General features: G+C 34.3%; 1 protein-coding gene across 7 annotated transcripts in view; it reads left to right on the top strand.

Annotated features, from left to right (window-relative positions):
* MIPOL1 (mirror-image polydactyly 1) overlaps positions 1-24972 on the top strand; it is a 323322-nt gene that overhangs the window by 205309 nt on the left and 93041 nt on the right. For all 7 annotated transcript variants that reach the window (XM_032623178.1, XM_032623177.1, XM_032623176.1 and 4 more), the window contains one exon: positions 18773-18867. In XM_032623178.1, coding sequence (XP_032479069.1) covers positions 18773-18867 — 95 coding nt within the window. The remainder of the gene's footprint in view (positions 1-18772; positions 18868-24972) is intronic.

A 24972-nucleotide genomic window follows, 5' to 3' on the forward strand; every position in this document is an offset into this window, starting at 1 on the left:
TAACATTGACAATGTACTTTTGTTGAACTTAAGTTGCATCACTAGGAGTGATGCAATGATGAATGATCCATGATTGTGAACCACAAATCATGGTTGCTAAATTAGTGGCCAGAGAAGAAAGCAGCAACTGCAGAGGAAAAGGCAGATAATTTTGCTGTGTCCGTCAGATACTAAAACCAGTATTGCTTTCAGCCCTATTTTTTGGACTACCATATGAGTTTGTACTCCCCCCTGCCAAACTTCGGCACCCATTGCCAAAGATCAGAACTTTTTACATCCCATGGAGGGGTTTCCCAAAATGATTGGTCAGCCTGTGGACAACTCTGATGTCAGAGAGTGGACTCGAAAGTGAAGCAAAGGAGGTTGTACTTGGTATGATAGAAATAAGGCAGTTTTGATGATTTTTCCCTGAGGAATGACAAAATGTATGACTTGATAATACCAGAGTTGGAGGAAAGTAATCTCACAGGTTTTAACAGAGTTAACTAGGGCAGGTATAGGAAGGTAGGAAAGACTGGCTTGGAGGCTGTTGGAGTATTTCATGAATGAAGTGCATAAGTTCAAATTACTGGGACTGGAGGTCATTGATAAGGATAGGACAAAGTTCAGTGAACCCTGCAGGATCAATACTAACTCCCTATGGAGTCAATATTATGATCCAGAAGGAGGACTATTTGCCATTTGTACAAAAGGAAAACAAATACAACTTTTAAAAGTTTGAATGAATGATAGGAAAAGAAGTGGTGGAATAAAAGTTGTTTTTGCCCTGAATACCAGAGCTCCAGTAGGCCCTCTTGTCTTGGAAAGAAGCTATCTCTGTCCAGTTAATGATCATGCCCTAAGAGAAACTTGCCAATCTGCCTAATGAAGAAACTACTTACTAAATCTTGCTCATCACCACTCCTCCAAATACACTGCTGTAGTTTTCAAATGTGCTGAGGGAACCCATATGGGCTGATATGAATAGGCTTGAGAGTCCACATGTAATTCAGAGAATTTGATTGCTGCATGGAGAAAGACCATATTCTACCACACAGTTGGCTCCAGTTGAAGCTGTTTTAGTACAAGAAGAAAACTTAAAAATTAAAATAAAACTTCTTATGGAGGGTCAGATATTTTGAGGGAGTGATCAAAATAGACCAGCATTAAAAAAAAGATATCATAGGAGATTTGAACAACACAATGATCAGGGACAAAAATCTAGTGATCTGGAAGAACAAAGGGAGAAAACAAAGAATTGGAGTGAAATGCTAGACAAAGAAAACCTGGTGTGTGGAAAACAGGAGTAATTCTAGAAGTGAAAGGAGTAGATGTAAGGGAAACCATATTCAAAGAAATAATAGATGAAAATTCACTTGAACCAAAGAAAAACTCAAGTTATCAAAATGAAAGTGCATCGCAAGGACTGGGTAGAATAAATTTTTTATTCATATGTAAATTTATATACATATGTTAAATGTATAGATAGATCTGGCTAAGATATCTGTACTCTGTTTGTGAAGAGAAAATGTTTCCTTTCCAGCATAGGAATAATGGTTTGTAAAGGAAAGAGCATCATACTTGTATTAAATTTCTCACCTGCAAAACTGATAGTAGTACAGTGCAACTATATTAATAAATGTTACAGGAAATACTGCAATCTAAGAATCCCATATCCAAAATATCATTTATACAAGTGGGCGAAGCAAAGACTTTTGTTTTTTAACAAGTAAGTCTAAGAAAGTTCCTATTTATCCTTACTTGAAGAAGTATTATAGCCTAAAGAAAAGTAAAACAGATCTCAAAAGAAGGAAAGATAATGTATAAGAACCAGGGGTAGCCAATATGCCTTAAAATTTATAGATAAATTGAAGCAGTGATAAGATGATTTTAACTGTGATACGTGTTGAGAAAGGATTCTCAAAATATGTTACATACAACAGGAAAAATCCAAAATATGGCATGGACTACAGTTTTGTTTTTTGTTTTTTTTTTTGCGATACGTGGGCCTCTCACTGTTGTGGCCTCTCCCGTTGCGGAGCACAGGCTCCGGACGCGCAGGCTTAGTGGCCATGGCTCACGGGCCTAGCCGCTCCGCGGCATGTGGGATCTTCCTGGACTGGGGCACGAACCCGTGTCCCCTGCATCGGCAGGTGGACTTTCAACCACTGCACCACCAGGAAAGCCCTGGACTACAGTTTTAAACTATTTCAAGTAAACTATAGGAGTGGTAAGTGAGGATAGAAGAGGTTTTAAAAAACCTTATTTTTACTTTTAAAGTTTTACCTTTATTTATGAGGTGTATCAATTATGAGGTGATGTAAAACTGGAATTAGTATGTGGAATATGAAATTCAGTAAAGCCAAATTGATTATTTCAGTTAAGAGGATAAAGTTTTCTATTCATGCGGATATACATGGTGGGTCAACCTAAATTAAATAAACCATATCTTTTTATGATACGATTTACATTTATAAAAATTTACTTTTTGAACAATAAGTAGACAAAGATATCTGTTATTTTTCAATATTTATATTCACTGAAAATATAATAAGATCGTATATACTACATGCTGGAAATACTAAAAGGAAAAGAAATTTGCCATCTATTGGGTAGATAAATGTACAAAAAATGCAAATGTAATTAGATGAATGCTATAATAGATATATACACAAGATGAAGTGAAGCATAGGACAAAGAACAGTTTTTGTGGGGAGATTTGAAAGAATGCAGAGCAAGTTAATGAGTGTGCCAGTGAGCAAGGTGGGAAAGGCATGCTGAACAGTGGAAATGTGGATGAGAAAATGCAGATGTGTATCCCAGGTTATTAAATCATACAGTAAAATTCTTAAATTGAAATGCATTGAAATTGGTGCGAAAATAAGATATCTGAAGCACCCCCTGTTGAAATTAGCTGTGAATACTTGAGTAGTGTTCTGAGTTATCCCTAGGTATTTTTAAATTTCAAAAAAAGCAGCATTTAGAGGAATTGTGTACAGCAATCAGATATTCACTACATATTGCCATTCTTTTTTTTTGTAGAAGAGAACGGATATATATTTCCTGGCTTATTGTTAAACAGCAGTGAGTTTAGGAGTCGGTTTCACTTCTGCCTTCCCTGTATTTAGGTCACGTAGGATATAATGAGAGGACAGCCCTCTTGCTTCAGTAGTAGCTATGGCTGCCTTGGATGGTAACCACAACCTGTACCTTTCCACAGAGAAGAGAAAGCATGATCAGCTGCTGTGTCACGTGTGTACTTCTCCAGTATTCCTGCATAGTGCAGAGGGAAAGGAGGACTGCTCCAGTGTCAGGGTAGATGTTTGCTCTTAACAGAACTATGTGAGAAATTAGGTCTTGTCTTAGAACTGAGAAATCACAGAATAAATTCTACGGCCTAATAAAGATGTCCAGACATTAAAACCAACAGTTTGCTCCTCTATTTGCACATTTTGCTAGCTTCCATATATCAGGAGCTTCCTTATGAATTATATGGTTTTAAATATTACAAATTTTCATGGGAAATTGGTTTCATAGAAATGGACCATCTTTCTCTTTTTTTGTAATGTGCTTATCTCTCTTGTTTGTAATTTTATATAAATATTGAAAGTCCTGTAATTACATGGAATGTGGCAAGCTTCTGATTTTTCATATTGGAAAGCCAGAGTGCCCGAGTGGCAACCTAAATAATATTTCTATAGAAAGTTTGTTCATTTTTTTTTTTTAATTACAGCCTCTTTTGGTGAAATGACTTATTTACATGTTTTTTAATGTTTCTGTCCCTCTTAATTGTCCTGATGCCTAACTGAGGGCGTTCAGAACTGATAATCAGTAGCTTTTGTATTTAACTCTGGAAGAACAAGTTGCTTATGATGACCCAACAGAGACATGAGGAAGGTTTGTGAAAGGGGTGTATTCATCCAGCTCTAATCCTTATTTTCAGAAAGACAGTGTCTTTAAGTGTTCTCTAATTAGTGAATAGATATGGTTGTAAATTCTTGTAGATACCTCTTTTGTAGGATAGAGATGGATGCCTGGCTTGTTTAAAATCTTTGTTTTACATTTCTTTTAAGTGAAATTTTAATATGAACATTTGACAATAGAAAATAGGAAAAGTAATTTTTATACATATAATTATTCCTATTTTATTAGTATGCTCCATTGTGATGTTTCTTTTTTGACATCATCATAATTGGAAACTTGAATATTGTATAAGAGGATGTCTACAAAATAAAAATAAGGTTTTATGTTTTGTTTTCCTGCTTGCTTGTTTGCTTTGCTGATCTCCTTGTGTACATAAAATAATGTTTACTTCTATGAAGTAAATTCTTTTTGGGTTTGGTAAAATTGCTTCTACCAGTCACTGAGGAAATGTAAACTAGGGAACAAGACACTGATATTTAGTCCTACCAAGAGGAAATATATTGCTTCAGTGAACTGAATATAAAACATGATCAGTGAAAACACCTGGAAATCAAAAAGAACAGATTTTAGTTATGCTTCTCTTTTTCAAAGAACTTAATGCTTAGCTATTATTGTTAGTACTAGAGAAGTAAGTTGGCAGTGACATTTGAAATATGATAAATAAAAGCCTACCAAATGTCTGCTTCTACTCCCAGCACTTGTCTGATTTCCTTCTCCAGAAATTGCATAATGGAAACTACCATAGGGTTAATGAGAGTCAAATACACAACCCTACTTGTTGTAATAAATATATTCTCTATAACTGTGTAATGATAAAGCCATAGTTATTGAAACTACCAAAGTTATTGAAACAGTCAGATAGGAGCTTTTTGCCTTTATCACCTGTATTATTAATTGGAGATAATTACTGCAGAGCAGCTGGCTGTTGGTTTTAGGGGGCATCAATTGTTCTTCTCACCCAACTGTTGGCTAATAAGGATAGTCAACACATCTGTTTCAACAGCTGGTAATTAACAAAAGCCTAATTGCTGCAACTCTTTTAACATCCAATCTGTGAAAAAGAAGGGATGTAGAAGAATATTATTTACTTTGTGCTTTGCGCTCTCTGAAACCAGTTTCTCTTTTTTCTCTCTCCCTCCACTTTTTTTTCCTTACTTTGAACACCACTGCCTTTGTATGAAGCATTGAATGGCAAGAGAACACAATATGGTAATCCAGAGCTTAACTTTTTCAGATCTTTGTTGGTGTTTCTTATTGCAACATTTCTTTGCTAACTTGCAAGATAAAATGGATCAAAAGCATTTTGAGTAGTTCCATACAACAGTTAAAATCCGCAGCAGTGTGCCCTAGGCTGTGTTGCTGTTGTCTCCAGCATCCAAAAGGAAACAGGGAATTCTCTTTTTTTCAATGCTTTTCACATGCTTAAACACAACTCCCAAATAATTCCACGTTCATATACAGAATTTTCGTTTAAATGAATGTTTATATTGATTAACACAAATGAAGTCAGGTTTAGCAGTTTCTCTTCCTTTGTTTTGTCATCTCTTAAATACTTTAGTTGCTTTGTTTAATGCCTCTATGTCAACTTAAATTATTCAAGAAAACTTTTAATTTGTATGTGAAATCTTGCTTCCTCTGTTTTTCTTTAAAATGTGTTTTGGTCTTTTTTAAAACTTTGTCTTTAATTCAGATAACTTGTTATTTCTTGTTGATTTTTAAGATGGCTAGGAAATTTACTGGCTTAGTGTTAGAAACCAGAGTAAAATGGTTTCACAAATGAGAGACTTATAAATTAACATTTCTTTTCTTTGAAATTTCTTAGTACTCTTATTTAATTATGAACTATTTCAGTAAAAATATCTTTCATATAACCTTGGTTATAAAGCTTTATATTTATGTTTTATATAATTGTAATTTTTACTAGTTACATATTAATGTTTACCTATTTAAAAATTTCCATGTAGAATGTAACTTATTAAGATGTTGTTTTTCTTTGTATAAGAATATATTTTTCCAGTTATCATGGCTGATTTTTCAGTAACCTTTTCCATAGTCTTACATTTTCTTTATAGCCTATATATATAAAAACTTTTCAATGAATGAAATTTTTATTTTTATTAATTAGAGATTACATGATGATACTGATTTTCCTTTTAATACATTCATAAAATTTTAGATTAATGTTAAGGTTAATCTGATAGATGGTGATTATGGTACTCATTTAATATGAGTATTAGAAAATTCCTTAGCAAAAATGTTACTCAAGTTCTCTTGAATAAACTCGCTTCACTAACTTTTCAGTTGGCAGTATTTCTACGCAGGCAGTTCTTTAATTGTTGTTAGGTATGTTGAAAGGTATAGAAGAAATTCTACCCAAGTGCTTGCCATGGACTGAATTGCAGATTGCATAATTTCAAAATTTTTTGCTGGCAGGACAAGTTTAAGTTTAGTTCAGCAGGTGTTCAGGTGGTGAAGTATATTATAGATGTAGTGAAAAAACATACAAGATCCTGAACAAATAAATAAAATACTGCTGACTAAAATTCTAACTAAACAGAAGAGCACCGGACTGTAGAGAAACGTTTACAACTCCTGTAAAGGAGGGGAATATTGTCATTTTGGGAGATGTTTGCATCTTGAGTTTAAATAAGAATTTAATTTTCTCTGTGTGCTCATGTTCTTAGGTAGTACCAGAGAGAGCAAGCTTGGTGAAAGGAATGTATCATGCCATGAGAAAGGAGAATGGACTTTTGGGGGGAACTCACATTCCAGCTGATGCTTTAAGTGTTTTCTTGCATATAATTTTTTTTTCCAGAGGAAATAACCTCAAGAACAAGTGGTGTGATAGACAGAAAATCAATAATTTAATGGATATTCTCTGAAGACTATGAATACTGCATGATTAACCCGTTTTCTAGACATTAAAAGAAGCAAATCTCATTAAATGATGGATAGATTATTAGTGAAGCCAGTGAGATGGTCAGTGGTTTTGTACATATCGGTATAAATGACTTTCAGGGGTGTAGTCAAGAAGTCCTGGGAGCCAGACATCTAATGGGATCTAACTAGCAACAAATTTAAGATCAAGGTAGTATCTTCTGAGATAGAGTTCATTCAGTGGAAAAGATAGAGCCTCCACAGTCTGAATTAATGGACAAAGAAATGGTTCAGAATAAATGTTAAATTACTTATGGCTTAAAAATTGAATGATATCATACACTAAAAATAAAAATACAAAAATAAGACTTTAAAATAAATGACAGTGAGCAGAAAAGGAGCTACAAATTGGAGTCAACTATGTTACCTTTAGAGTCATCACAATAGGATATAACAGCTTGTTAAAAGTTGGAGAAGAGGTTGGCAAAGTAGTTAATGTACAGACTCAGGATTGTTTATTTAATGGATAGTTAAGAGTTCTATACTCAAATCCTGGTTCTGACATTAACTTTTATTTATAACCTTAAAACCTGAGACGTTTAAGTAAATAATTTCCTAAGAAGTGGTTCTGCCACCACAAGGAATTTTTTTTCCTGAAGGATTCACAGTGTTAAAGGTAGTTAATGGGGAATGTTTCAATTTCTACTTTTCAACATTTTATCAATTAAATAATTACTTATATATACTTTTCCCCTTTAAAATAAGCAAGACTATGATAACTTCTAAGTATTTGTTAAATTAGAATATGTGGCAGTTATTGGAAATCAGACATCTAACAAGCTTATGATACAGTTTATCACTCAACTGAATCACGCTAGCTGCTGTAGTGATTCTGACCATTAAACTGTTCTAAATAGTTTTCATTATTATATTGTGTTTATTGTAGAACAAAGAGGCTATTGTTTAAAGACAGGAAGCAAAAGAAATACTAATCATGTCACACTAGTTAATACAGAGCTTAAAAGTTATGATATTGAAAATATTGTTAGGGTGACTGTGTTCAAAATTTTACTTTATGTTTCATATATTTGGATTTTAGACTGGATAGCCACAAAGTGGGTTGTTCTCAGAGAAGGGCTTGCAAGTGGCAATCTGAAACCTTCTCTTGTATCTTTTCTATTTAAAAGCAATTCAGGAAAATTATTAAAATAATTAAATCCAGTTAATGTACCAAATGTGAGAATTCCAAACATTAAATTATAAAAACAGTTTGGTCTACTTTTGATTGCATAATATGTGTTAAATTTCAATATAGGCTTTTCCTTCCTGAAGTGTGGCAAAAACATACTGTGGCGACCGTTGTGCTGCTGACCTGCCAGGTCCTAGACAAAATCTAATTCATGCATTGCTAGACTCACAAAAAATAGAGGAAAGCTTCCAAAGATTTTACTTCACCAAAAAATTGGGAGTTGAACCAGAAACATCCCCCACTGGTAAGCAAACCAGTGTACCCCAGCTACACCAGGGGCAAACATCTATAGAAGTACTTTGATCTTCACTTGGGATCCCAATCTGAGCCAGAAACTGCAGCATTAATCCAGACTTCTTGAACTTTATCTAGGAATTGTCCCCACTGGCTCCCTGATGAAACAGACACAAGTTCTCCTGAGAGAAAGGCATCGCCAATTTAGTCCAGCACAATTCCCATAAATTATTATCTGGAAAATGTGAATTCACAGCAAAGGTCAATCAAGCACATGAGAAAGAAAACCATTATAAATGGTAGTCAACAGACACAACAACCCCAAAAAGAGAACACACAAACACAATAAAGTCATCTGTAGAATATAGAATAGCTATGTACGAAATGCTTCAATGAATATTTAAATAAATAGATTGTGAATCTCAACTATGTGAATAAACCACAGTGTTTTCTAGGAAACACCAGGCAAATCTGAAAAAGAATCACATACAATTTTCAAAAAAAGAAAAAAACATGAAAATAACACATTTTCAGACAACTAAAAATTGAGTTAGTCATTTTCAGCTTTGTATTAAAGAAACTTTCTTTAAATAGAAGGAACATGATTCCATAAGGCAGGGGTCCCCAACCCCTGGGCCATGGACTGGTACCAGTCCACAGCCTGTTAGGAACCAGGCCGCACAGCAGGAGGTGAGCAGTGGGTGAGCAAGCGAAGCTTCATCTGCCGCGCCCCATCACTCGCATTACCGCTTGAACCATTCCCCCCACCCCCCAGTCCTTGGAAAAATTGTCTTCCACGAAACCAGTCCCTGGTGCCAAAAAGTTTGAGGACGGCTGCCATAAGGAACCTTCCAACCAGGAAGGAATGAAACACAAAAAAAGTGACAAGTATAGATGCACATTGACTCAAGAAAATAATATTAATAATGTCCTTTGGAGTTCAAACCTAAATAAGATGAATTATAATACATTTAAAGAACAGTAACAAATAAATTGGGAGGAAAGTAAATAGAGTTAAAGGATTTTAGGTCCTCCCATTGTCCAGGAGTATTAATATTAGATTTATGATAAGTCAACTTGAGTCTTGTAATTTCTGGGATAACTGTTAAAAGAATGTGAAGGAAGTATTATGTTCAAATAAAGAAGAGGAAATGTGATAATAAAAGAACCCAAAATATAACAAGAAAAGGTAATTTTAAAACAAAAATGTAACAGAACTAGCAGGACAAATAGAAAGCACAAAATAAGAATGTATACTTAAGCCCAAATCTAGAGGTAATTACATTAAATATAAAATGATCAAATGTCCCAGTTAAAAGACAAAGATTTTTAGACTGGAAAAAAATACAGGCAAACCTCATTTTATTGCACCTTGCTTTATTGCGCTTCACAGATACTGAGTTTTTTACAAATTGGAAGTTTGTGGCAACACTTTGTCAAGCAAGTCTATCAGCACCATTTTTCCAATAGCATTTGTTCACTGTGTGTCACATTTTAATAATTCTCACTATTTCAGACTTTTTCATTATATTTGTTATGGTTATCTGTGATCAGGGATCTCTGATGTTACTATTGCAAAAGGATTACAACTCACTGAAGGCTCAGATGATGGTTAGCATTTTTTAGCAATAAAGTATTTTCCAATTAAGGTATGCACTTTTTTTAGACATAATGCTATTGCACACTTAATAGACTACAGTATAGTATAAACATAACATTCATATGCACTGGGAAACCAGAAAATTCATGTCACTTTGTTTATTGCAATATTCACTTTATTGTGGTGGTCTGGAACTGAACTCGCAATATCTCTGAGGTCTGCCTTTATGCTGTTTACAGTAGTCATGTCTAAACCTAGGCATGTAAAGAAGATTGACGTTAACAGGATATAAAAAAGATACGCCATGCAAACACAAATAAAACGAATGCTGTTGAAACTCTATTAATATCAGGGAAAATAGAATTTAAAGCTGCAAGGTTTTTAAATTCATTTATTTTGCTTTATATACAATAGGTGAAATCATGGCTCACTGACAAGATGGTTTCCTGTCACAATGCAGTGTTACCATACAAGAACATGGTTGCCATACGACCACTATTAACTCCTTTTTTTCCTTCCTATCATTATGTGCCCTGGCAAACCTGTTCTAGAACAGTGTGAATTTCAGGTATTTTGTTTCATCACCCCCAGAAACATGTTCATCTAGACAAATCAAACATTTCCTTTCTTCATTTCTCCATGTATCGTTAACCAAAAGCTTATAAAGACCAACAGATATTCAGCAGGCTCTATGTAAACCTGTAGTCTCTGGCACTCTAGATACATAGTCGGCAGACTATGGCCTCTGGACCAGCTGCCTGTTTTTATAAATAAAGTTTTTTTGGAATATAGCCATGCTTGTTCATTTACATATTGTCTATGGCTGCTTTCACTTTACAACAATAATTCAGTAGTTACAGCAGAATCTTTATGGCTCACAAGTCTAAAGTATTTACTATGATCATAGTCCTTAACAACCATGCTTTAGATGACCACATGGCTTGAACTTACACTTTAAGCCCAATTCCTTCTCACCTTACTGACCTGTTACTTGATACAATTCCTTACTGACATAAAGTTATTTCCACAATAATTTCACATCAAAGTTTCAGTCGTGTCTATTGTACAGCTTATATATTTGTTCACTTTGATATGGCTATACAGTATGGTAAGTTATCTCATTTTATCATTGTATAATCATCCTGAGACATGATGATTATCACCCCCATTTTATCAAAGAGAAAATTGAGGTTCAGTGGCTCTAACCTGTTCAATTATTCATAGAATAATTCAAAGAACTAATTGCTGGAAGTCAAACCCAAGTTTGTTCTTAATCACTGTGCTGTGCTCTCTTTCTTGCATACTTCTCTCTACCCTCCTTTTCTCTGTTTCATGGTTTCTGCTCACTGCTCAGAGGCCATTGTCTGCCTATGAATGTTTTTATTTCTGCTTGCATTTCTTTGCTCTCTCACGTCAGATGATAGATCACTAGACAGTGCATATATGACTGCTTTTAAGTCTAGAACCTGATCATCCTTGGTCTGAGAGACATGACATGAGGACAAAACCTAACAACCTCTGAGGAATAACCTTTGAAGAGCAATACACTCTAGTAATATACTGTGGTGGACAATCCCAGTCTTCCTGTGAAGGGGAAATGTAATTGAAATCAGTAATTTGTATCTTTCTGACATAGTAGCTTCTAATTTCTTTAGATATCCTTTTGCAGTGTTTCTTTACTAGGTTCTTAACATGCTTCTGAGGTTCAAAAGTCAAATACTAGAATGGCTATAATCATATTGTTTGAGCAATTGTGTAATTAGACATATTGTTTGAAAACATCTAATAAGGTATCTTACAGCTGCGTTTAATAATGTAGCACAGTCTATATACTTGTGGTTACTCTGTAAAACACTTCTATCAAAGCAATTAACACACATGTTAATTGCATGTTAATAATAAGCAATATTTTCCAGATAGTTGTATTCTAGTTCCAACTTTCCTTCTAACCAGCTATGAAACCTTGAACAATTTCCAAATGTTTCCCTAAACGTGTTATATTAGCAACAATTTGCTAACCTAAAAAAAGTAGGGGACTGTATTACCTCTGAGATCCTTTTCAGGTCTAACATTATTTGATTCTGTGATTTAATTTGTGCTGTATGTTTCTTTATTTAGCAGATATCACACATAAGATCAGATGCCTATGGACTTATATATACTACCAAATGTAAAATACATAGCTAGTGGGAAGCAGTTGCGTAGCACCGGGAGATCAGCTGGGTGCTTTGTGACCACTTAGAGGGGTGGGATAGGGAGGGGTGGGAGGGAGACGCAAGAGGGAGGAGATACGGGGATATATGTATATGTATAGCTGATTCATTTTGTTATAAAGCAGAAACTAACACACCATTGTAAAGCAATTATACTCCGATAAAGATGTTAAAAAAAAAAAAAGATCAAATGCCTCTGTTCTCTGATAAAAACAGATTTCTGTTAATGGTCTTGCAGGTTCCAAAGGAAGGCTTAACTGTATCAGACTATTACTATTAAAAACACATTCAAAAACAAACATAGCAAGATGTTAAAGTAAGATAAAAGTGGTTTCTCCACAATATCCAACGAATAGTGTTCAGTGATGTGAATAGTGTAGTCTTTTCTTTGTCATTCCACATTACTAGGTAAAATTCTAAGGAAATGATGTAGTTCATTTCTAATCCAGTAGTAGTATGAATGGTTGTCCTATTTAGATGGCATTGCTAAAGATATAGTTTAGGAATAATGAGATACTTAATTATAAGGTTAACCTAACATTAGTTAACCAACATTTTTTTTCAGTCATTTAAGGTAAATAATTTCTGGAGAAGTGATAATATACAGCATAGTAACAATACTGAATCATATATTTGAAAGTTACTATGACAGTAAATCTTAAAACTTTTCATCACAAGAAAAAAAATTTGTAATCATGTGAGGTGACGGATGTTATCTAAACTTATTGTAGTATTTATTTTGCAGTATGTATATACACCAAATCATTACGTTGTACACCTAAAATTAATACAATGTTGTATGTCAATTTTATCTTAAAAAAACTGGAAATAAAAAAAGAGAAAAGGTACAACACACACACATACACACACACATCCCAGAATGCTGTATATTGAAGTATAAGGGAGAAATATGTATTTTGGACCAAATAAGCTTGAATATGTATTTGAGTTCTGTCAGTCACTAGCTCTGTTATATTTACAAGTTGCTTAGTGTTCATGAACCTCAGTTTTATCACCTGCAAAATAGGGATACTAGGAGCTGCCTCATAGATTGATTGTGAGGATAGACTATAGTAATGGATTTCAAGTACTTGGTACAATGTCCAACCCATAGAAGGCATTCAACAAATGGCATTGCTATTGTATTGATAGTTAACCACAAATGGTTTTTGTTTTGTTTTGTTTTTTATAAATTTATTTATTTATTTTTGGCTGCGTTGGGTCTTCATTGCTGCACGCGGGCTTTCTCTAGTTGTGGCAAGCGGGGGCTTCTCATTGCGGTGGCTTCTTTATTGTGGAGCACAGGCTTTAGGCACATGGGCTTCAGTAGTTGTGGCACACGGCAGGCTCAGTAGTTGTGGCTCATGGGCTCTAGAGCGCAGGCTCAGTAGTTGTGGCGCGTGGGCTTAGTTGCTCCACGGCATGTGGGATCTTCCCGGACCAGGGCTTGAACCCATGTCCCCTGCATTGGCAGGCAGATTCTTAACCACTGCACCACCACGGAAGCCCTTGTTTTGTTTTTTATTGAAGTATAGTTGATTTGCAATGTTGTGTTAATTTCTGCTGTACAGCAAAATGATTCAGTTATACATATGTATATATACATTCTTTTTTATATTCTTTTCCATTATGATTTATCACAGGACTTTGAAAAAAGTTCCCTGTGCTATACAGTAAGACCTTGTTATTTATCCATTGTATATATAATAGTTTGCATCTGCTCACCCCAAACTCCCACTCCATCCCTCCGCCACCCACCTCCCCCTTGGCAACCACAAGTCTGTTCTCTTATGTCTGTGAGTCTGTTTCTGTTTCACAGATAAGTTCATTTGTGTCATATTTTAGATTCCACATGTAAATGATATCATATGGTATTTGTCTTTCTCTTCCTTCCTGAGTTACTTCACTTAGTATGATAAGCTCTAGTTCCATCCATGATGCTAAAATGGCATTATTTCATTCTTTTTTATGACTGAGTAGTATTCCATTGTATATATGTATCTTCTTTACCCATTCATCTGTCAGTGGACATTTAGGTTGTTTCCATGTCTTGGCTATTGTGAATAGTGCTACTATGAACATAGGAGTGCATGTATCTTTTTGAATTATAGTTTTGTCTGGGTATATGCCCAGGAGTGTAATTACTGGATCATATGGCAACTCTATTTTTAGTTTTTAGAGGAACTTCGTATTGTTGTCCGTCGTGGCTGTACCAACGTACATTCCCACCAACAGTCTAGGAGGATTCCCTTTTTTCCACACCCTCTCCAGCATTTGTTATTTGTAGACTTTTTAATGATGGCCATTCTGACTGTTGTGAGGTGGTATCTCATTGTAGTTTTGATTTGCATTTCCCTAATAATTAGCGATGTTGAGCATCTTTTCATGTGCCTGTTGGCCATCTGTATGTCTTCTTTGGAGAAATGCATATTTAGTTTTTCTGCCCATTTTTCGACTGGATTGTTCTTTTTTGTTCCTGAGTTGTATGAACTGTTTGTATATTTTGGAAATTAATCCCTTGTCGGTTGCATCATTTGCAAATATTTTCTCCCATTCCGTAGGTTGTCTTTTCATTTTGTTTATGGTTCCCCTTGCTGAAGCACAGATGTTTTTAAGTTTTATCAATTTAGGCAGTACATTTGGCAGTTTCTTTATAATGTATATAACTTAATAGAGTATATAACTTTTAAAGTATATAAGCACACACACTTATCATGGGACCCAGCAATTCCAGTCCTTGGTGTTTATGTAAGTAAGAGAAATGAAAGCCTATTTCCACAAAATGATCAATATGCAGATGTTTATAGCAGCTTTATTAAAACTGCCAAAAGGTGGAAACAATCCAAATAGTCATCAACTGGTGAATGAATATACACATTGTTGTACATCCATGCAATGGAATATTGCTCAGTGATATAAAGGAATGAACTACGGATACATGTAATAATATGAATGAATGTTAAAAGCATTAAGTAAAAGAAGCCAAATTCAAAAGGCTGCCTACTATATGATATTTATATGACGTTCTAGAAAACAGAAACCTATAGGGGTGAAAATCACATCAGTGGTTGCCAGGGGCTGCATGTAAAGGAAGGACATTGACTGCAGTGTTGCATGAAGGAACACTTTGGGGTAGGGAAAATATTCTGTATCTTGACTGTGATTGTTATTATATGACTCTATACATTTTTCAAAATTTACACAACTGTACATCAAAAATGGGTGAATTTTTACTTTGTCTAAATTATAACTCAATAAGCCTGCCTAAAAAAATTCATCCATGTGTATACTTACATATGTGATGCATGTTTTGCTTCAATAAAATTTTTGCCTAAAAATTCAAGTTTAAAAAGTGCTGTACTTCTGTGAAATGTTTATCGTACAGTTGTCCATACAGTCGTCCCTCGTTATCCGGAGGGCATTGGTTCTAGGACCCCACAGATACCAAAATCTGCAGATGTTTAGGTCCCTTAGTCAGCCATCAAGTAACTGTGGATGTGGAACCCACAGATACAGAGGGCTAATGGTATATAGAAATTCTGACTCACTGTAGGCTTTGCTCAAAAATATGTTTTTAAGTATGTTTATCCAAAATTTCAAGGTAGAATATAAATATAAAGATTCCAAATAGTAAATAAAAAGGGGAATATACATATTTTAATCCAGTATAAGTAGAGGGAAAAAGGAACAAAGGAATAGGATGCCAAATATGAAAAACATGTAAAAATAAGTCCAAATATATCTGTAATCCCAATGTACTGCACATGTTCACAACGTGTGAAGGTAACTATAATCAGAATAGATACACGTATTAATACAAATAAGAGTCAAAAGCATAATACTGTCCAAAAAAGCAATTGTCTGCGAATGCGTACAGTATCATTTATATAAAGTTTAGAAACGTGTAAACAATCAGATATATTATCTGTAAGTACATAACTACATAGTAAATGTATAAAATATTCTTGAAAATGATGAACCCAAAATCATGGAAGTGTTTCACTTTGGGGGTTGGAGGGAAGTAAGGGAATGTAGCTAGTGAGTGCAACACATGGGTTGGGGTGGAGGATTTCTTTTTTAATAGGAAGCAAAATAACAAAAATTCTTTTAAATTTAAAACAAGGTTTTTAACAGTGTGTAAAGAGTACCATCAATATTGTAAGTAGATGTATTTAGTTGCAAATATACATATATGCTTGTATGTGTATAGGCTATTTCTGGAAGGATATACAACAAACAGGTAACTGGAAATTTCAGAAGGAGATTTGTAGTACTGAAGATTGGGGGTGGGAGATTTACAAGTAATTACCAGAAATATGGGAAATATGATGACAGAGAAACAGGAAAAGTATGTTGTTTGCTAATTTTTTGTTTTTGAGAAGAAATATATTTTTGACTTGTAATGTGATAGAATTATATGATATTAATAATGGAAGTAGGAAATGCAGTAGACATAAGTAGCACATTTAAGTTAGTTAAATTTTCTTACATTGCATATACCATAAATCCAACTCAAACTAGCCTAGGCCAAAAAAAAAAAAAAAAAAGATTTATGTACCCAGGAAGTCCAAGAAATGGATCTAGATCTGTCTGGTATACCAGGATCCAGGATACAAATGACCTCAAGATTCAGTTTTCTTCTGGGCCTAGCAAGATGTACTACTCTGTTTGAATGATCTAGATCAGATATACCTGAGATAGTGGGGAAGGAAGTTCATCCTAGCCACCAAGACTGAGCAGGATCACTGTGGCAAAGTTGACCAGGTAAGCGTATATCTGATAAAGTAGCGGAAGGAGCTTGTAATGCCAGAAAGTTTATAATAACTTTGAACATAGTCACCAGGGCCTAGATATAAGATTAGGCATTTGGAATTAATAAATTAAGTGGATTGCTATGAAGCAACACCAAATCTTCGTAGCCAACTAAATACAGGAAGAGAAGTGAAATATTCATTATTACCAAAGCACGGGAATTTACGGTTCTCATGATCTCATTTTCATTGCAGAAATTTCTTAGGCAGAATCTTCGTTATGACCTTTTCCTGCTAGAACAGTGTTGGTTTTGTTTCTTGGTTTGGGTTTTTGGGGGATTTTAGGTTTGCTTTTTGCAGAAGTACCAGGTACAAAATCTTCAAAATAATCATCTAAGGTATTTAACATTGTCACATATTTATTTAGCAAATTCTCAATTACCTGTCAAATATTTGATATTTCTTAAATTACATGCAACAGGGTGTCTGATGTTTTGTAAGTTGAATGTGATATATCCTTTTTTGGGCAGTTCTTTTTGATTTGTTATTAGTCACATTGGGCATCTGGTCTTCCAAGTTACCATTTCAATCACATATTATAGTATACTGAAAACTGGCAAAGCTGTTAATTATTGGCATCAAGAACCAGCTTTACATGCTTTTTTAATAATTTTTGAGAATGTTTCATCTATAATTCTGGAATGTGACATGTTGAAGCAAACATACAAACATCTTAAATTTAATTAAAAAGTAACTCTTTGTTAGAATTTGCTAGCCCAGATAGAGAACTAATTAATTAATTTAGTGCCTAATTTTATATACAAAGATCTAAACTGCTGCATGCTTTTATAATTCTGCATTATTAAAATAGAAAAGTGGCATTGTCTAATGTTCATTTATATTACACTCATTAATTTTCCTATGATCAGATTTCACAATTTGTCTTGTGACTTCGTTCTTATGCAAGAAAATAATTTCAGTGAAGTCATATGATTTCAGCAAAATTAGTGAATTTCTGCCCCCAACTTTTGATTACTTTTTAATTATGACAATTAGTGTAGTTTGTGAGGTATGTGATACCAGTTTGCTTTGTGTTATCTATCAAACACCATTTAAAGTGAAAGATAGCCTTTTCATGGAAATTAAACTTTGAATAAACAAAACTGAAATCTGACTTACCAGTACCATATTTTAAAAGTTGGGTTGATAACTCTTTTTGACTATGCCTGAAATTCAGTGGGAATGATGGTTGGAAGGTAGCAGTTCTTTTAAAATTACTGGTTTGAACCCTACTGAAAAACTGATTAAGACTCTTTAAAATTGGAATATTATAGGCAGAGATGAACAATAACATCCCTTGAATAAAATATTTCTAACATTCAAGATTGCTGCCATTCTCCCTTTAGAGATTTTTTTTTTTTTTCTGCAGAAAAGGAATTGAAGAGGTTAAATCATATCTGTAAGAATCAGGTTGTAGTCTTGTGTATTTTTTTTCATGTTAAATATCAAAGATGGCTTAACATATTTAGAATTTTCTGAGTTTCTATTAATAAAGTTAAAAGAAAATCTAGCAATCAGGCAGTGGAGCCACATAAAATTTATATGTGAAACACCCACTGCGCTTATCTCTAGATAATGCTCTGAACCCACGTTCCACTTTCTGAATTCCGTGTATAAAGTTAAACATTGCAGAAAGGCATATATCTGATGATACAGATGAATAAGGTTGAAGTTTAGTAATGAGCAAAGTTGGTAAATTTAATATGTTCATGTCTTTAGTATTTCTGTTATTAATATAATTGGATTATTTTGTGGGAAATTATGAACCACTACTAAAAATATGATAGGTTTTAAACTCCCAGAAATTAAAGACTTCTATTCATACTATAGCACTGTATTTTAATGTACCAAACTAATATTAAGTTTCTTAAAATATTAATTGCAGGCAAAGTTGTTAGCTATGCAACAAGCCAGAGAAACTGCAGTTCAACAATACAAAAAACTGGAAGAAGAAATCCAGACACTTCGAGTTTACTACAGGTAAAATTCTTTTTATCCTAGGCATAAATAAATGTTAGTTTGGGAAATGTTTCTACCTAATTTTATAGTGGTGAATGAGGAAATACCTCAATGAAATTAAACATCATTCACTTAAGACATTTTTGTAGTTTCAAAATGATTCAGGCCTGAAATATTAATTATTGTACCTTTTTTCCTTCCTGTATTTGGTAAAGTATAAGTTTAGACTCCCATTATAAAATGGGAATTATAAAATTTACATAACTCTTAGCTAGTTGTCTAAATGGAAGCTGCTTAGCTCTTGAGCAATTTGCTCATCTAAATGGCACCTCTAAAGTGATGGCATACATTTTTTAAATAGTACATGAAAAGCAGTTAATAATAGCCTTTCACCTATCATAGTATGAGAAGTTTCTAAAGGAAGGCCACTAAAGGATTTTTAAGACTTATTTAATTTATGCTCCAAGAATAGTTGTGAAATTAATTCAGTAGGTCACACTGGCATTTTTTAATGAAAAGAAATAGAATAGAAAATGTCAGAGTGCAGAAAGGGTAAATATTGTTTTGTGATATTTTTGTTTCAGTTTTGTGTTGTGTGAGAGAGAAATAAGATTGTGTCTTGGGCTATATTTAAAATATATATTCTCACAGTGGATCATAGTTTAAAAAAAAAAAAAAGGTATGAAAAGTGATGTACAATGCCCTGCATATTTTTTAATACTCACAAAGATTTTAAAAACCTCATCTGAAACGTAAGAATTCACTAACTGGGGCTGTAGGTTATTGAAAGATTTTTTTAAAATTTAGTCCCCATCTTAAAATATAAGTGCATAAAATGTAATTAAATCAAAATCAGTTTTACTGAAGTAAAATACATGTGCCATTATTAATACATTATTAATATATTAATAATTAAATAACTAGATCTAACAGCAAGTCTATTAAAAAACTGTAATTTCAAAGTAGTAATGACTGTAAATGGTATTTTGAGGATAACTGCAAACACTGAAATGTGACATGAAAATACCAGTGGTTTCTATGGCATAAACTCTCAAGAGCCACTAATAATACTAGTATAGTTTGTTGCCTATGTTCATCATTGTAGGAAATACTGTATTTACATGAGAGTGAAAAATAAAGATGAAAATTTTTTCCCACCCTCATGTGAAGAACCCATGTTTTGGAGCAATGTTATTGACATATACAGTAATTGGTTATTGTTATGGGTTGAATTGTGTCCTTCAAAAAAATATATTGAAGTCTTAACCCCTAGTACCTCAGAATGTGATCTTATTTGGAAATAGGGTCTTTACAGAGCTAATCAAGTTAAAATGAGGTCATTAGCATGGGCTTTAACCCAGCATGACTGAAGTTTTTATAGAAAGTAGATATTTGGACACAGAGCCACAAGCATAGAGGGAAGACTATATGAAGACCCAGGGCAAAGACAGCCTTGTGGCTGGAGTGATGCATCTACAAGCACATGAATACCAAGGATTGTCAGCAAACACCAAAAGCTAGAAGAGGCATGGAAGGATTCTCCCTTACAGCTGTCAAAGAGAACACAACCCAGCAGAAACCTTTATTTTGGACTTGTAGCCTCCAGAACTGTGAGACAATAAATTTCTGTTGTTTTTGTTTTCTTTTTTTTTTTTTTGCGGTACACGGGCCTCTCACTGCTGTGGCCTCTCCCATTGTGGAGCACAGGCTCCGGACGCACAGGCTCAGCAGCCATGGCTCACGGGCCCAGCCACTCCGTGGCACGTGGGATCTTCCCGGACTGGGGCACGAACCCGTGTCCCCTGCATCGGCAGGTGGACTCTCAACCACTGCGCCACCAGGGAAGCCCAACTTCTGTTGTTTTAAGCCCCCTAGTTTGGGTACTTTGTCACAGCAGCCCTGGGAAACTAATACGGTTATCAAATACCAAGGATGTTTGTTGGATGACTGCCTGTGGGGAATCATTTGCTTGCAGTTAGAATCAGTAGGCACGTAGGCAAGCAGAACTCTGATAGTTGAAGACGTCCCGTCCTTTTTTTTTTTTTAAGAGGCTAAATGTAACAGTCTTTCATCTGTATTTTACACCAGTGAATTCTCAACTGTAACTGCATTAGAATCACTTGAGGAGCCTCTAAAAATCCTGATCCCCATCCCATCCCAGGCCAATTACTTCAGAATCTCTTGGGATAAGACAGCTATCAGTGTGTTTCAAGCTCCTTAGAAATTCCCATGTGCAGCCAAGTTTGAAGGCTGCCATTTTACACTCAGACTTCAGTTAGCTGCATTAAATTAGGGTTGCTTCTTGGTAGAATAATAGAAGCATTTATTAAACTCTTTATTAAGACTTATGAATAATGTGTGATTTGTGCCCAGACCTTGGATATTGCAGTATGGTATGTAGTAGTTTCACCCCATTGATAGGGAGAGTTTTTATGGAAAACTCTCCTGCCATCCTTGTGAGATAGGACAGCAGGTGCTCTGTTGTTAAAGTGACAGCGTCTGAGAATGCTGAGAGCAATGTGATAACCTTGCAAAAATTGACATTACTTACTGAAAAACAAACCTTGATACTCGTTCTTGATACTCCTTCTCTTTGCTGAATTGCGGAAGATTATTGAAAGATTTTTGAAAATTATGAAGCTTAAACAGTTATCTTTCAAAGACTTTTTTTAATCTACATGAATCTAACAGAGCTAAATAACCGCTTCTAAATAGAGTTAACTGTTATTGGCTCAAAGATAAGCTTCACAAGGACCCCTCTCACTGCTACTTTTTTTTTTTTAAATCTGCTAATGATGTCGTTAAGCTACAGGGATTTGCAGTTGACAGCCCTCCCTTGCGTGACCTTATATAAATGAACCTCTCCAAGACCATTTTTTTTTTGTAAAATGAGAATTATAGTACGTATCTTACAGAGTTATTTTAAGTATGTACAGTATTTGGCTTGTTGTTAGTGCTCAACTAATGTTAAGAGAAACTTATTTTTACAACAAGAAGTCAGTGAGGTAAGAGTAGAATCAAAAACTGTGATATCACTGAAGCCAAGAATGGAGGTTTTTTTTTAAAAAGTCAGATGTTTCTGAATGGTTAAGTAAGATGAGGGCAAAAAGTATCCATTTTGTTTGAAATTAGGTGGTCATTAGTGACCTCTACAAGAGTAGTTTTAATAGAGTATTAAGTATAGAAGCCAGTTTTTTGTAAGTTCACGAGTGATTTGAGGGAAAGAAGCATAGAAATTTGGACTATAAAGTGATCCTTGAATAAACTTGAATAAGAAAGATGTTAATGATAGTTGAGAAGAAAGGAATGTGGGTTAAGGATTTTGATTTTTGATTTTGAAAAATGGCAGACACTTGAGCATGTTCATGGCACATAGGAAGGAGCCAACAGAGAGAACAGAATTCCCCCAAATTTAGAAAGAGATGGAACTGAGAATCTGCAGAAGGGTTTGCCTTGAACAGGAAGATGGTCACCTTGTGCTTATAGACAGGAGCGAAGGAGATAAGAATAGCTGTGAATGTTAATAAATTTAAGCTCACAATTAATAGTTCCTTTTTTTTAAGGTATAGAGAACATACTGTGAGGATATACAGAAATTTATTTTAAATGGAACAGGAGTAAGAACCCTGGGATGTAGAATCCTAGGAAGGAAGAGGCAATTACCCAAAACAACAAAGCTTAAGTTTCCTGGAATCTCAGATTCTGCTTTAAGTGAAAGTAAACAATATTTCTTAACACATCTGAATAGATGGTGATTACAAATCCATACGTGAAACACAACAAATTCATAGAGATATTGCCATTTTTTCTTCAAAGTTTCCTCTGTTATAGAGGACAAGGGAAAAGTTCCATATTTATTGTGATGAAAACCAAGACTAATTCTGTAATTTTCATGTGTGTTTGCATGTTTGTATGTATGTCATCATAGATAATGGATTTTTTAAATAAAGTTTAAGAAAAATACACTTTCAGTTATGCAAATCAGTTTTACATGCAAATATATATACATACATGTATTTTGTCATGTCAAAGAAAGTTATTCATCAATGATTAAGAAAAAATACACTGAGAAAAATCTAGGAATAGGACAGTAAGCTAGAGCCAGGCGTAAGTCAGCTTGCATGTATACCATGAAACAGAGAAAGAATAAGCCTCGAGAATAGGTCTGGCTCTCAGACTTTCCAGCAGCCAAAGCAGAAGAGGATGTGTGATCAGTTATTAGTGTTAGGAGCAGATTAAAATATGCTGATGACATTTTTTCTACCTTGCCTTTACTTCTACCAATTAGTGATACTGACCTTATTCTTTTTAAATTTTTTTCCAAAAATCATTTTCTTTTGCTGGGTTATGCTAAGAGCTACTGTTATTATAAGCATTCCATTTCCCTGAATGGAAATAAGGAATATGGAAGTATATATTGATATTACGAGGTTTCTCTATTCTGTTTGTTTCCTTTGAGTTTTAGAAGACTTTGAATACTAAGAAAAGGAAATGTTGGCCTTTTGTGTCCTTTGGCACACTTAGAGACAGAGGCAAGTGAGGTGAATGGGTAGGGATACTGAACTTACCATTATAACTGATGGCTGTTTCACATTAAAGCAGAAAGGATAGCAGGAGGAGAATAACAATGTGAAGCTTTAAAATAAATTTTACATATTACTAAAGTGCTATTAGTACAGTCTTAGTACCTCCTTTGTGCCGAATGCCGAGTTCATGTGCAACAGCTTCATTAGTCTAAACAGTTTCATCAGGGAAGAATCTTAAACTTTTAAGAGTTAGATTTGTATTTAGTAATGATCTTTTCCTGTTCTTTAAACCTGTAGTGCTGCATTCCTAAGCTCAGGAGGCATAATAATAACAAACTCTTTTCTAATCGAGAGAAAGCCTAAGTTTCAGTGTTTGCTGGTTTTATAGTGCTTCCTTGTATTTCCTTTTGCTTAAAGAAAGTATAAATTCAACTGTGTAGATAAGAATGATCCTGTTGTTTAGTGCCAGTAGACAAAGATTTAATACACTTGTAATAGTAGCAGATTATGTGTTAAATTTATTTTATGTTTTGTGTAATTCCAAGTGAGAAGTTGTGATGCCTTTCAGGACGTGGTAAATTTTGCATTCTAGACCAAAAATATTGAATAGTGTGCTTCATATTTTAAGGTGATATGTTTCCTATAATTGTAATGGTATTTTTTAAAATAATTTAATAGAATGGTTAAGTGTTTGACATAGTGAATACAGGACTAAAAATAAATCCTACTTACTGGGTTCATGATATACTACATTTCAAAGTCACAGAAGCCATAAAGATAGAAGCCATGTAAAATATACTCAAAAAGAGGATGAAGTGCTTATTTTCTACATTCTTTTTATAAATTTTATTTAGTGTGGGTGTTTTTTACTTCTTTTGTCCATTTTTTGGTCTGTATGTATGTTATCCTTAGCAATCAGAAATATTACTGTCACTAGGAACTGGTTGGGTTTGTTTTTGTGTGTGTGATGGTGATAGTTTTTCATTCAACTATGTGTTCTTTTAGTCAGAACTACACATCAATTAGACAATCAGCAGTGATGATAGCATGCAAGCTCTAGCCATGAAGCAACATTTTTCTCAATGCAAATCCCTCATCAAGAGGGGTTGAACACTCGATCCTGACCTCTTAGTTCTATGTTCTAATCAGTGGTGCTAACTGGACTGCCCAAAGACATAAATTTTGTCATATATATATTTTCTATAAGGACTAACTATCATGGAGCTGTGTCAAGGTACCATACTGCCAAAGCAGTAATAAAAAGAACAAAAGAGTACCTGAATTCTTCCATCTTTCCCATTGATCAAATTTTTTTTTAATGTAGGCAAGCTGCATGCTTTCTAGGTTTCAATTTCTTTAACTTGGACTTGAGGCTTTCTCTGGTTCTAACATTCTGTGAAATTTATAGCCCTTTTATATGAGGCAGATTAATTTTTTTGTTTAGTGATGTTTAGAATCAAGAACTATCTTCTTATACCAATGAGTTGCACCTGTATGTTAGTTACTTCACCTATGAACAAATAATATCTGAGCTGCTTATTATGAAAATCAGGGAGATGATTTAGTTGAATGCTTTTTGAAAACTGTAAAGTACTGTGCA

This window comes from Phocoena sinus, chromosome 2 (genome assembly GCF_008692025.1).
Source record: "Phocoena sinus isolate mPhoSin1 chromosome 2, mPhoSin1.pri, whole genome shotgun sequence".
NCBI classification, from domain to species: Eukaryota; Metazoa; Chordata; class Mammalia; order Artiodactyla; family Phocoenidae; genus Phocoena; species Phocoena sinus.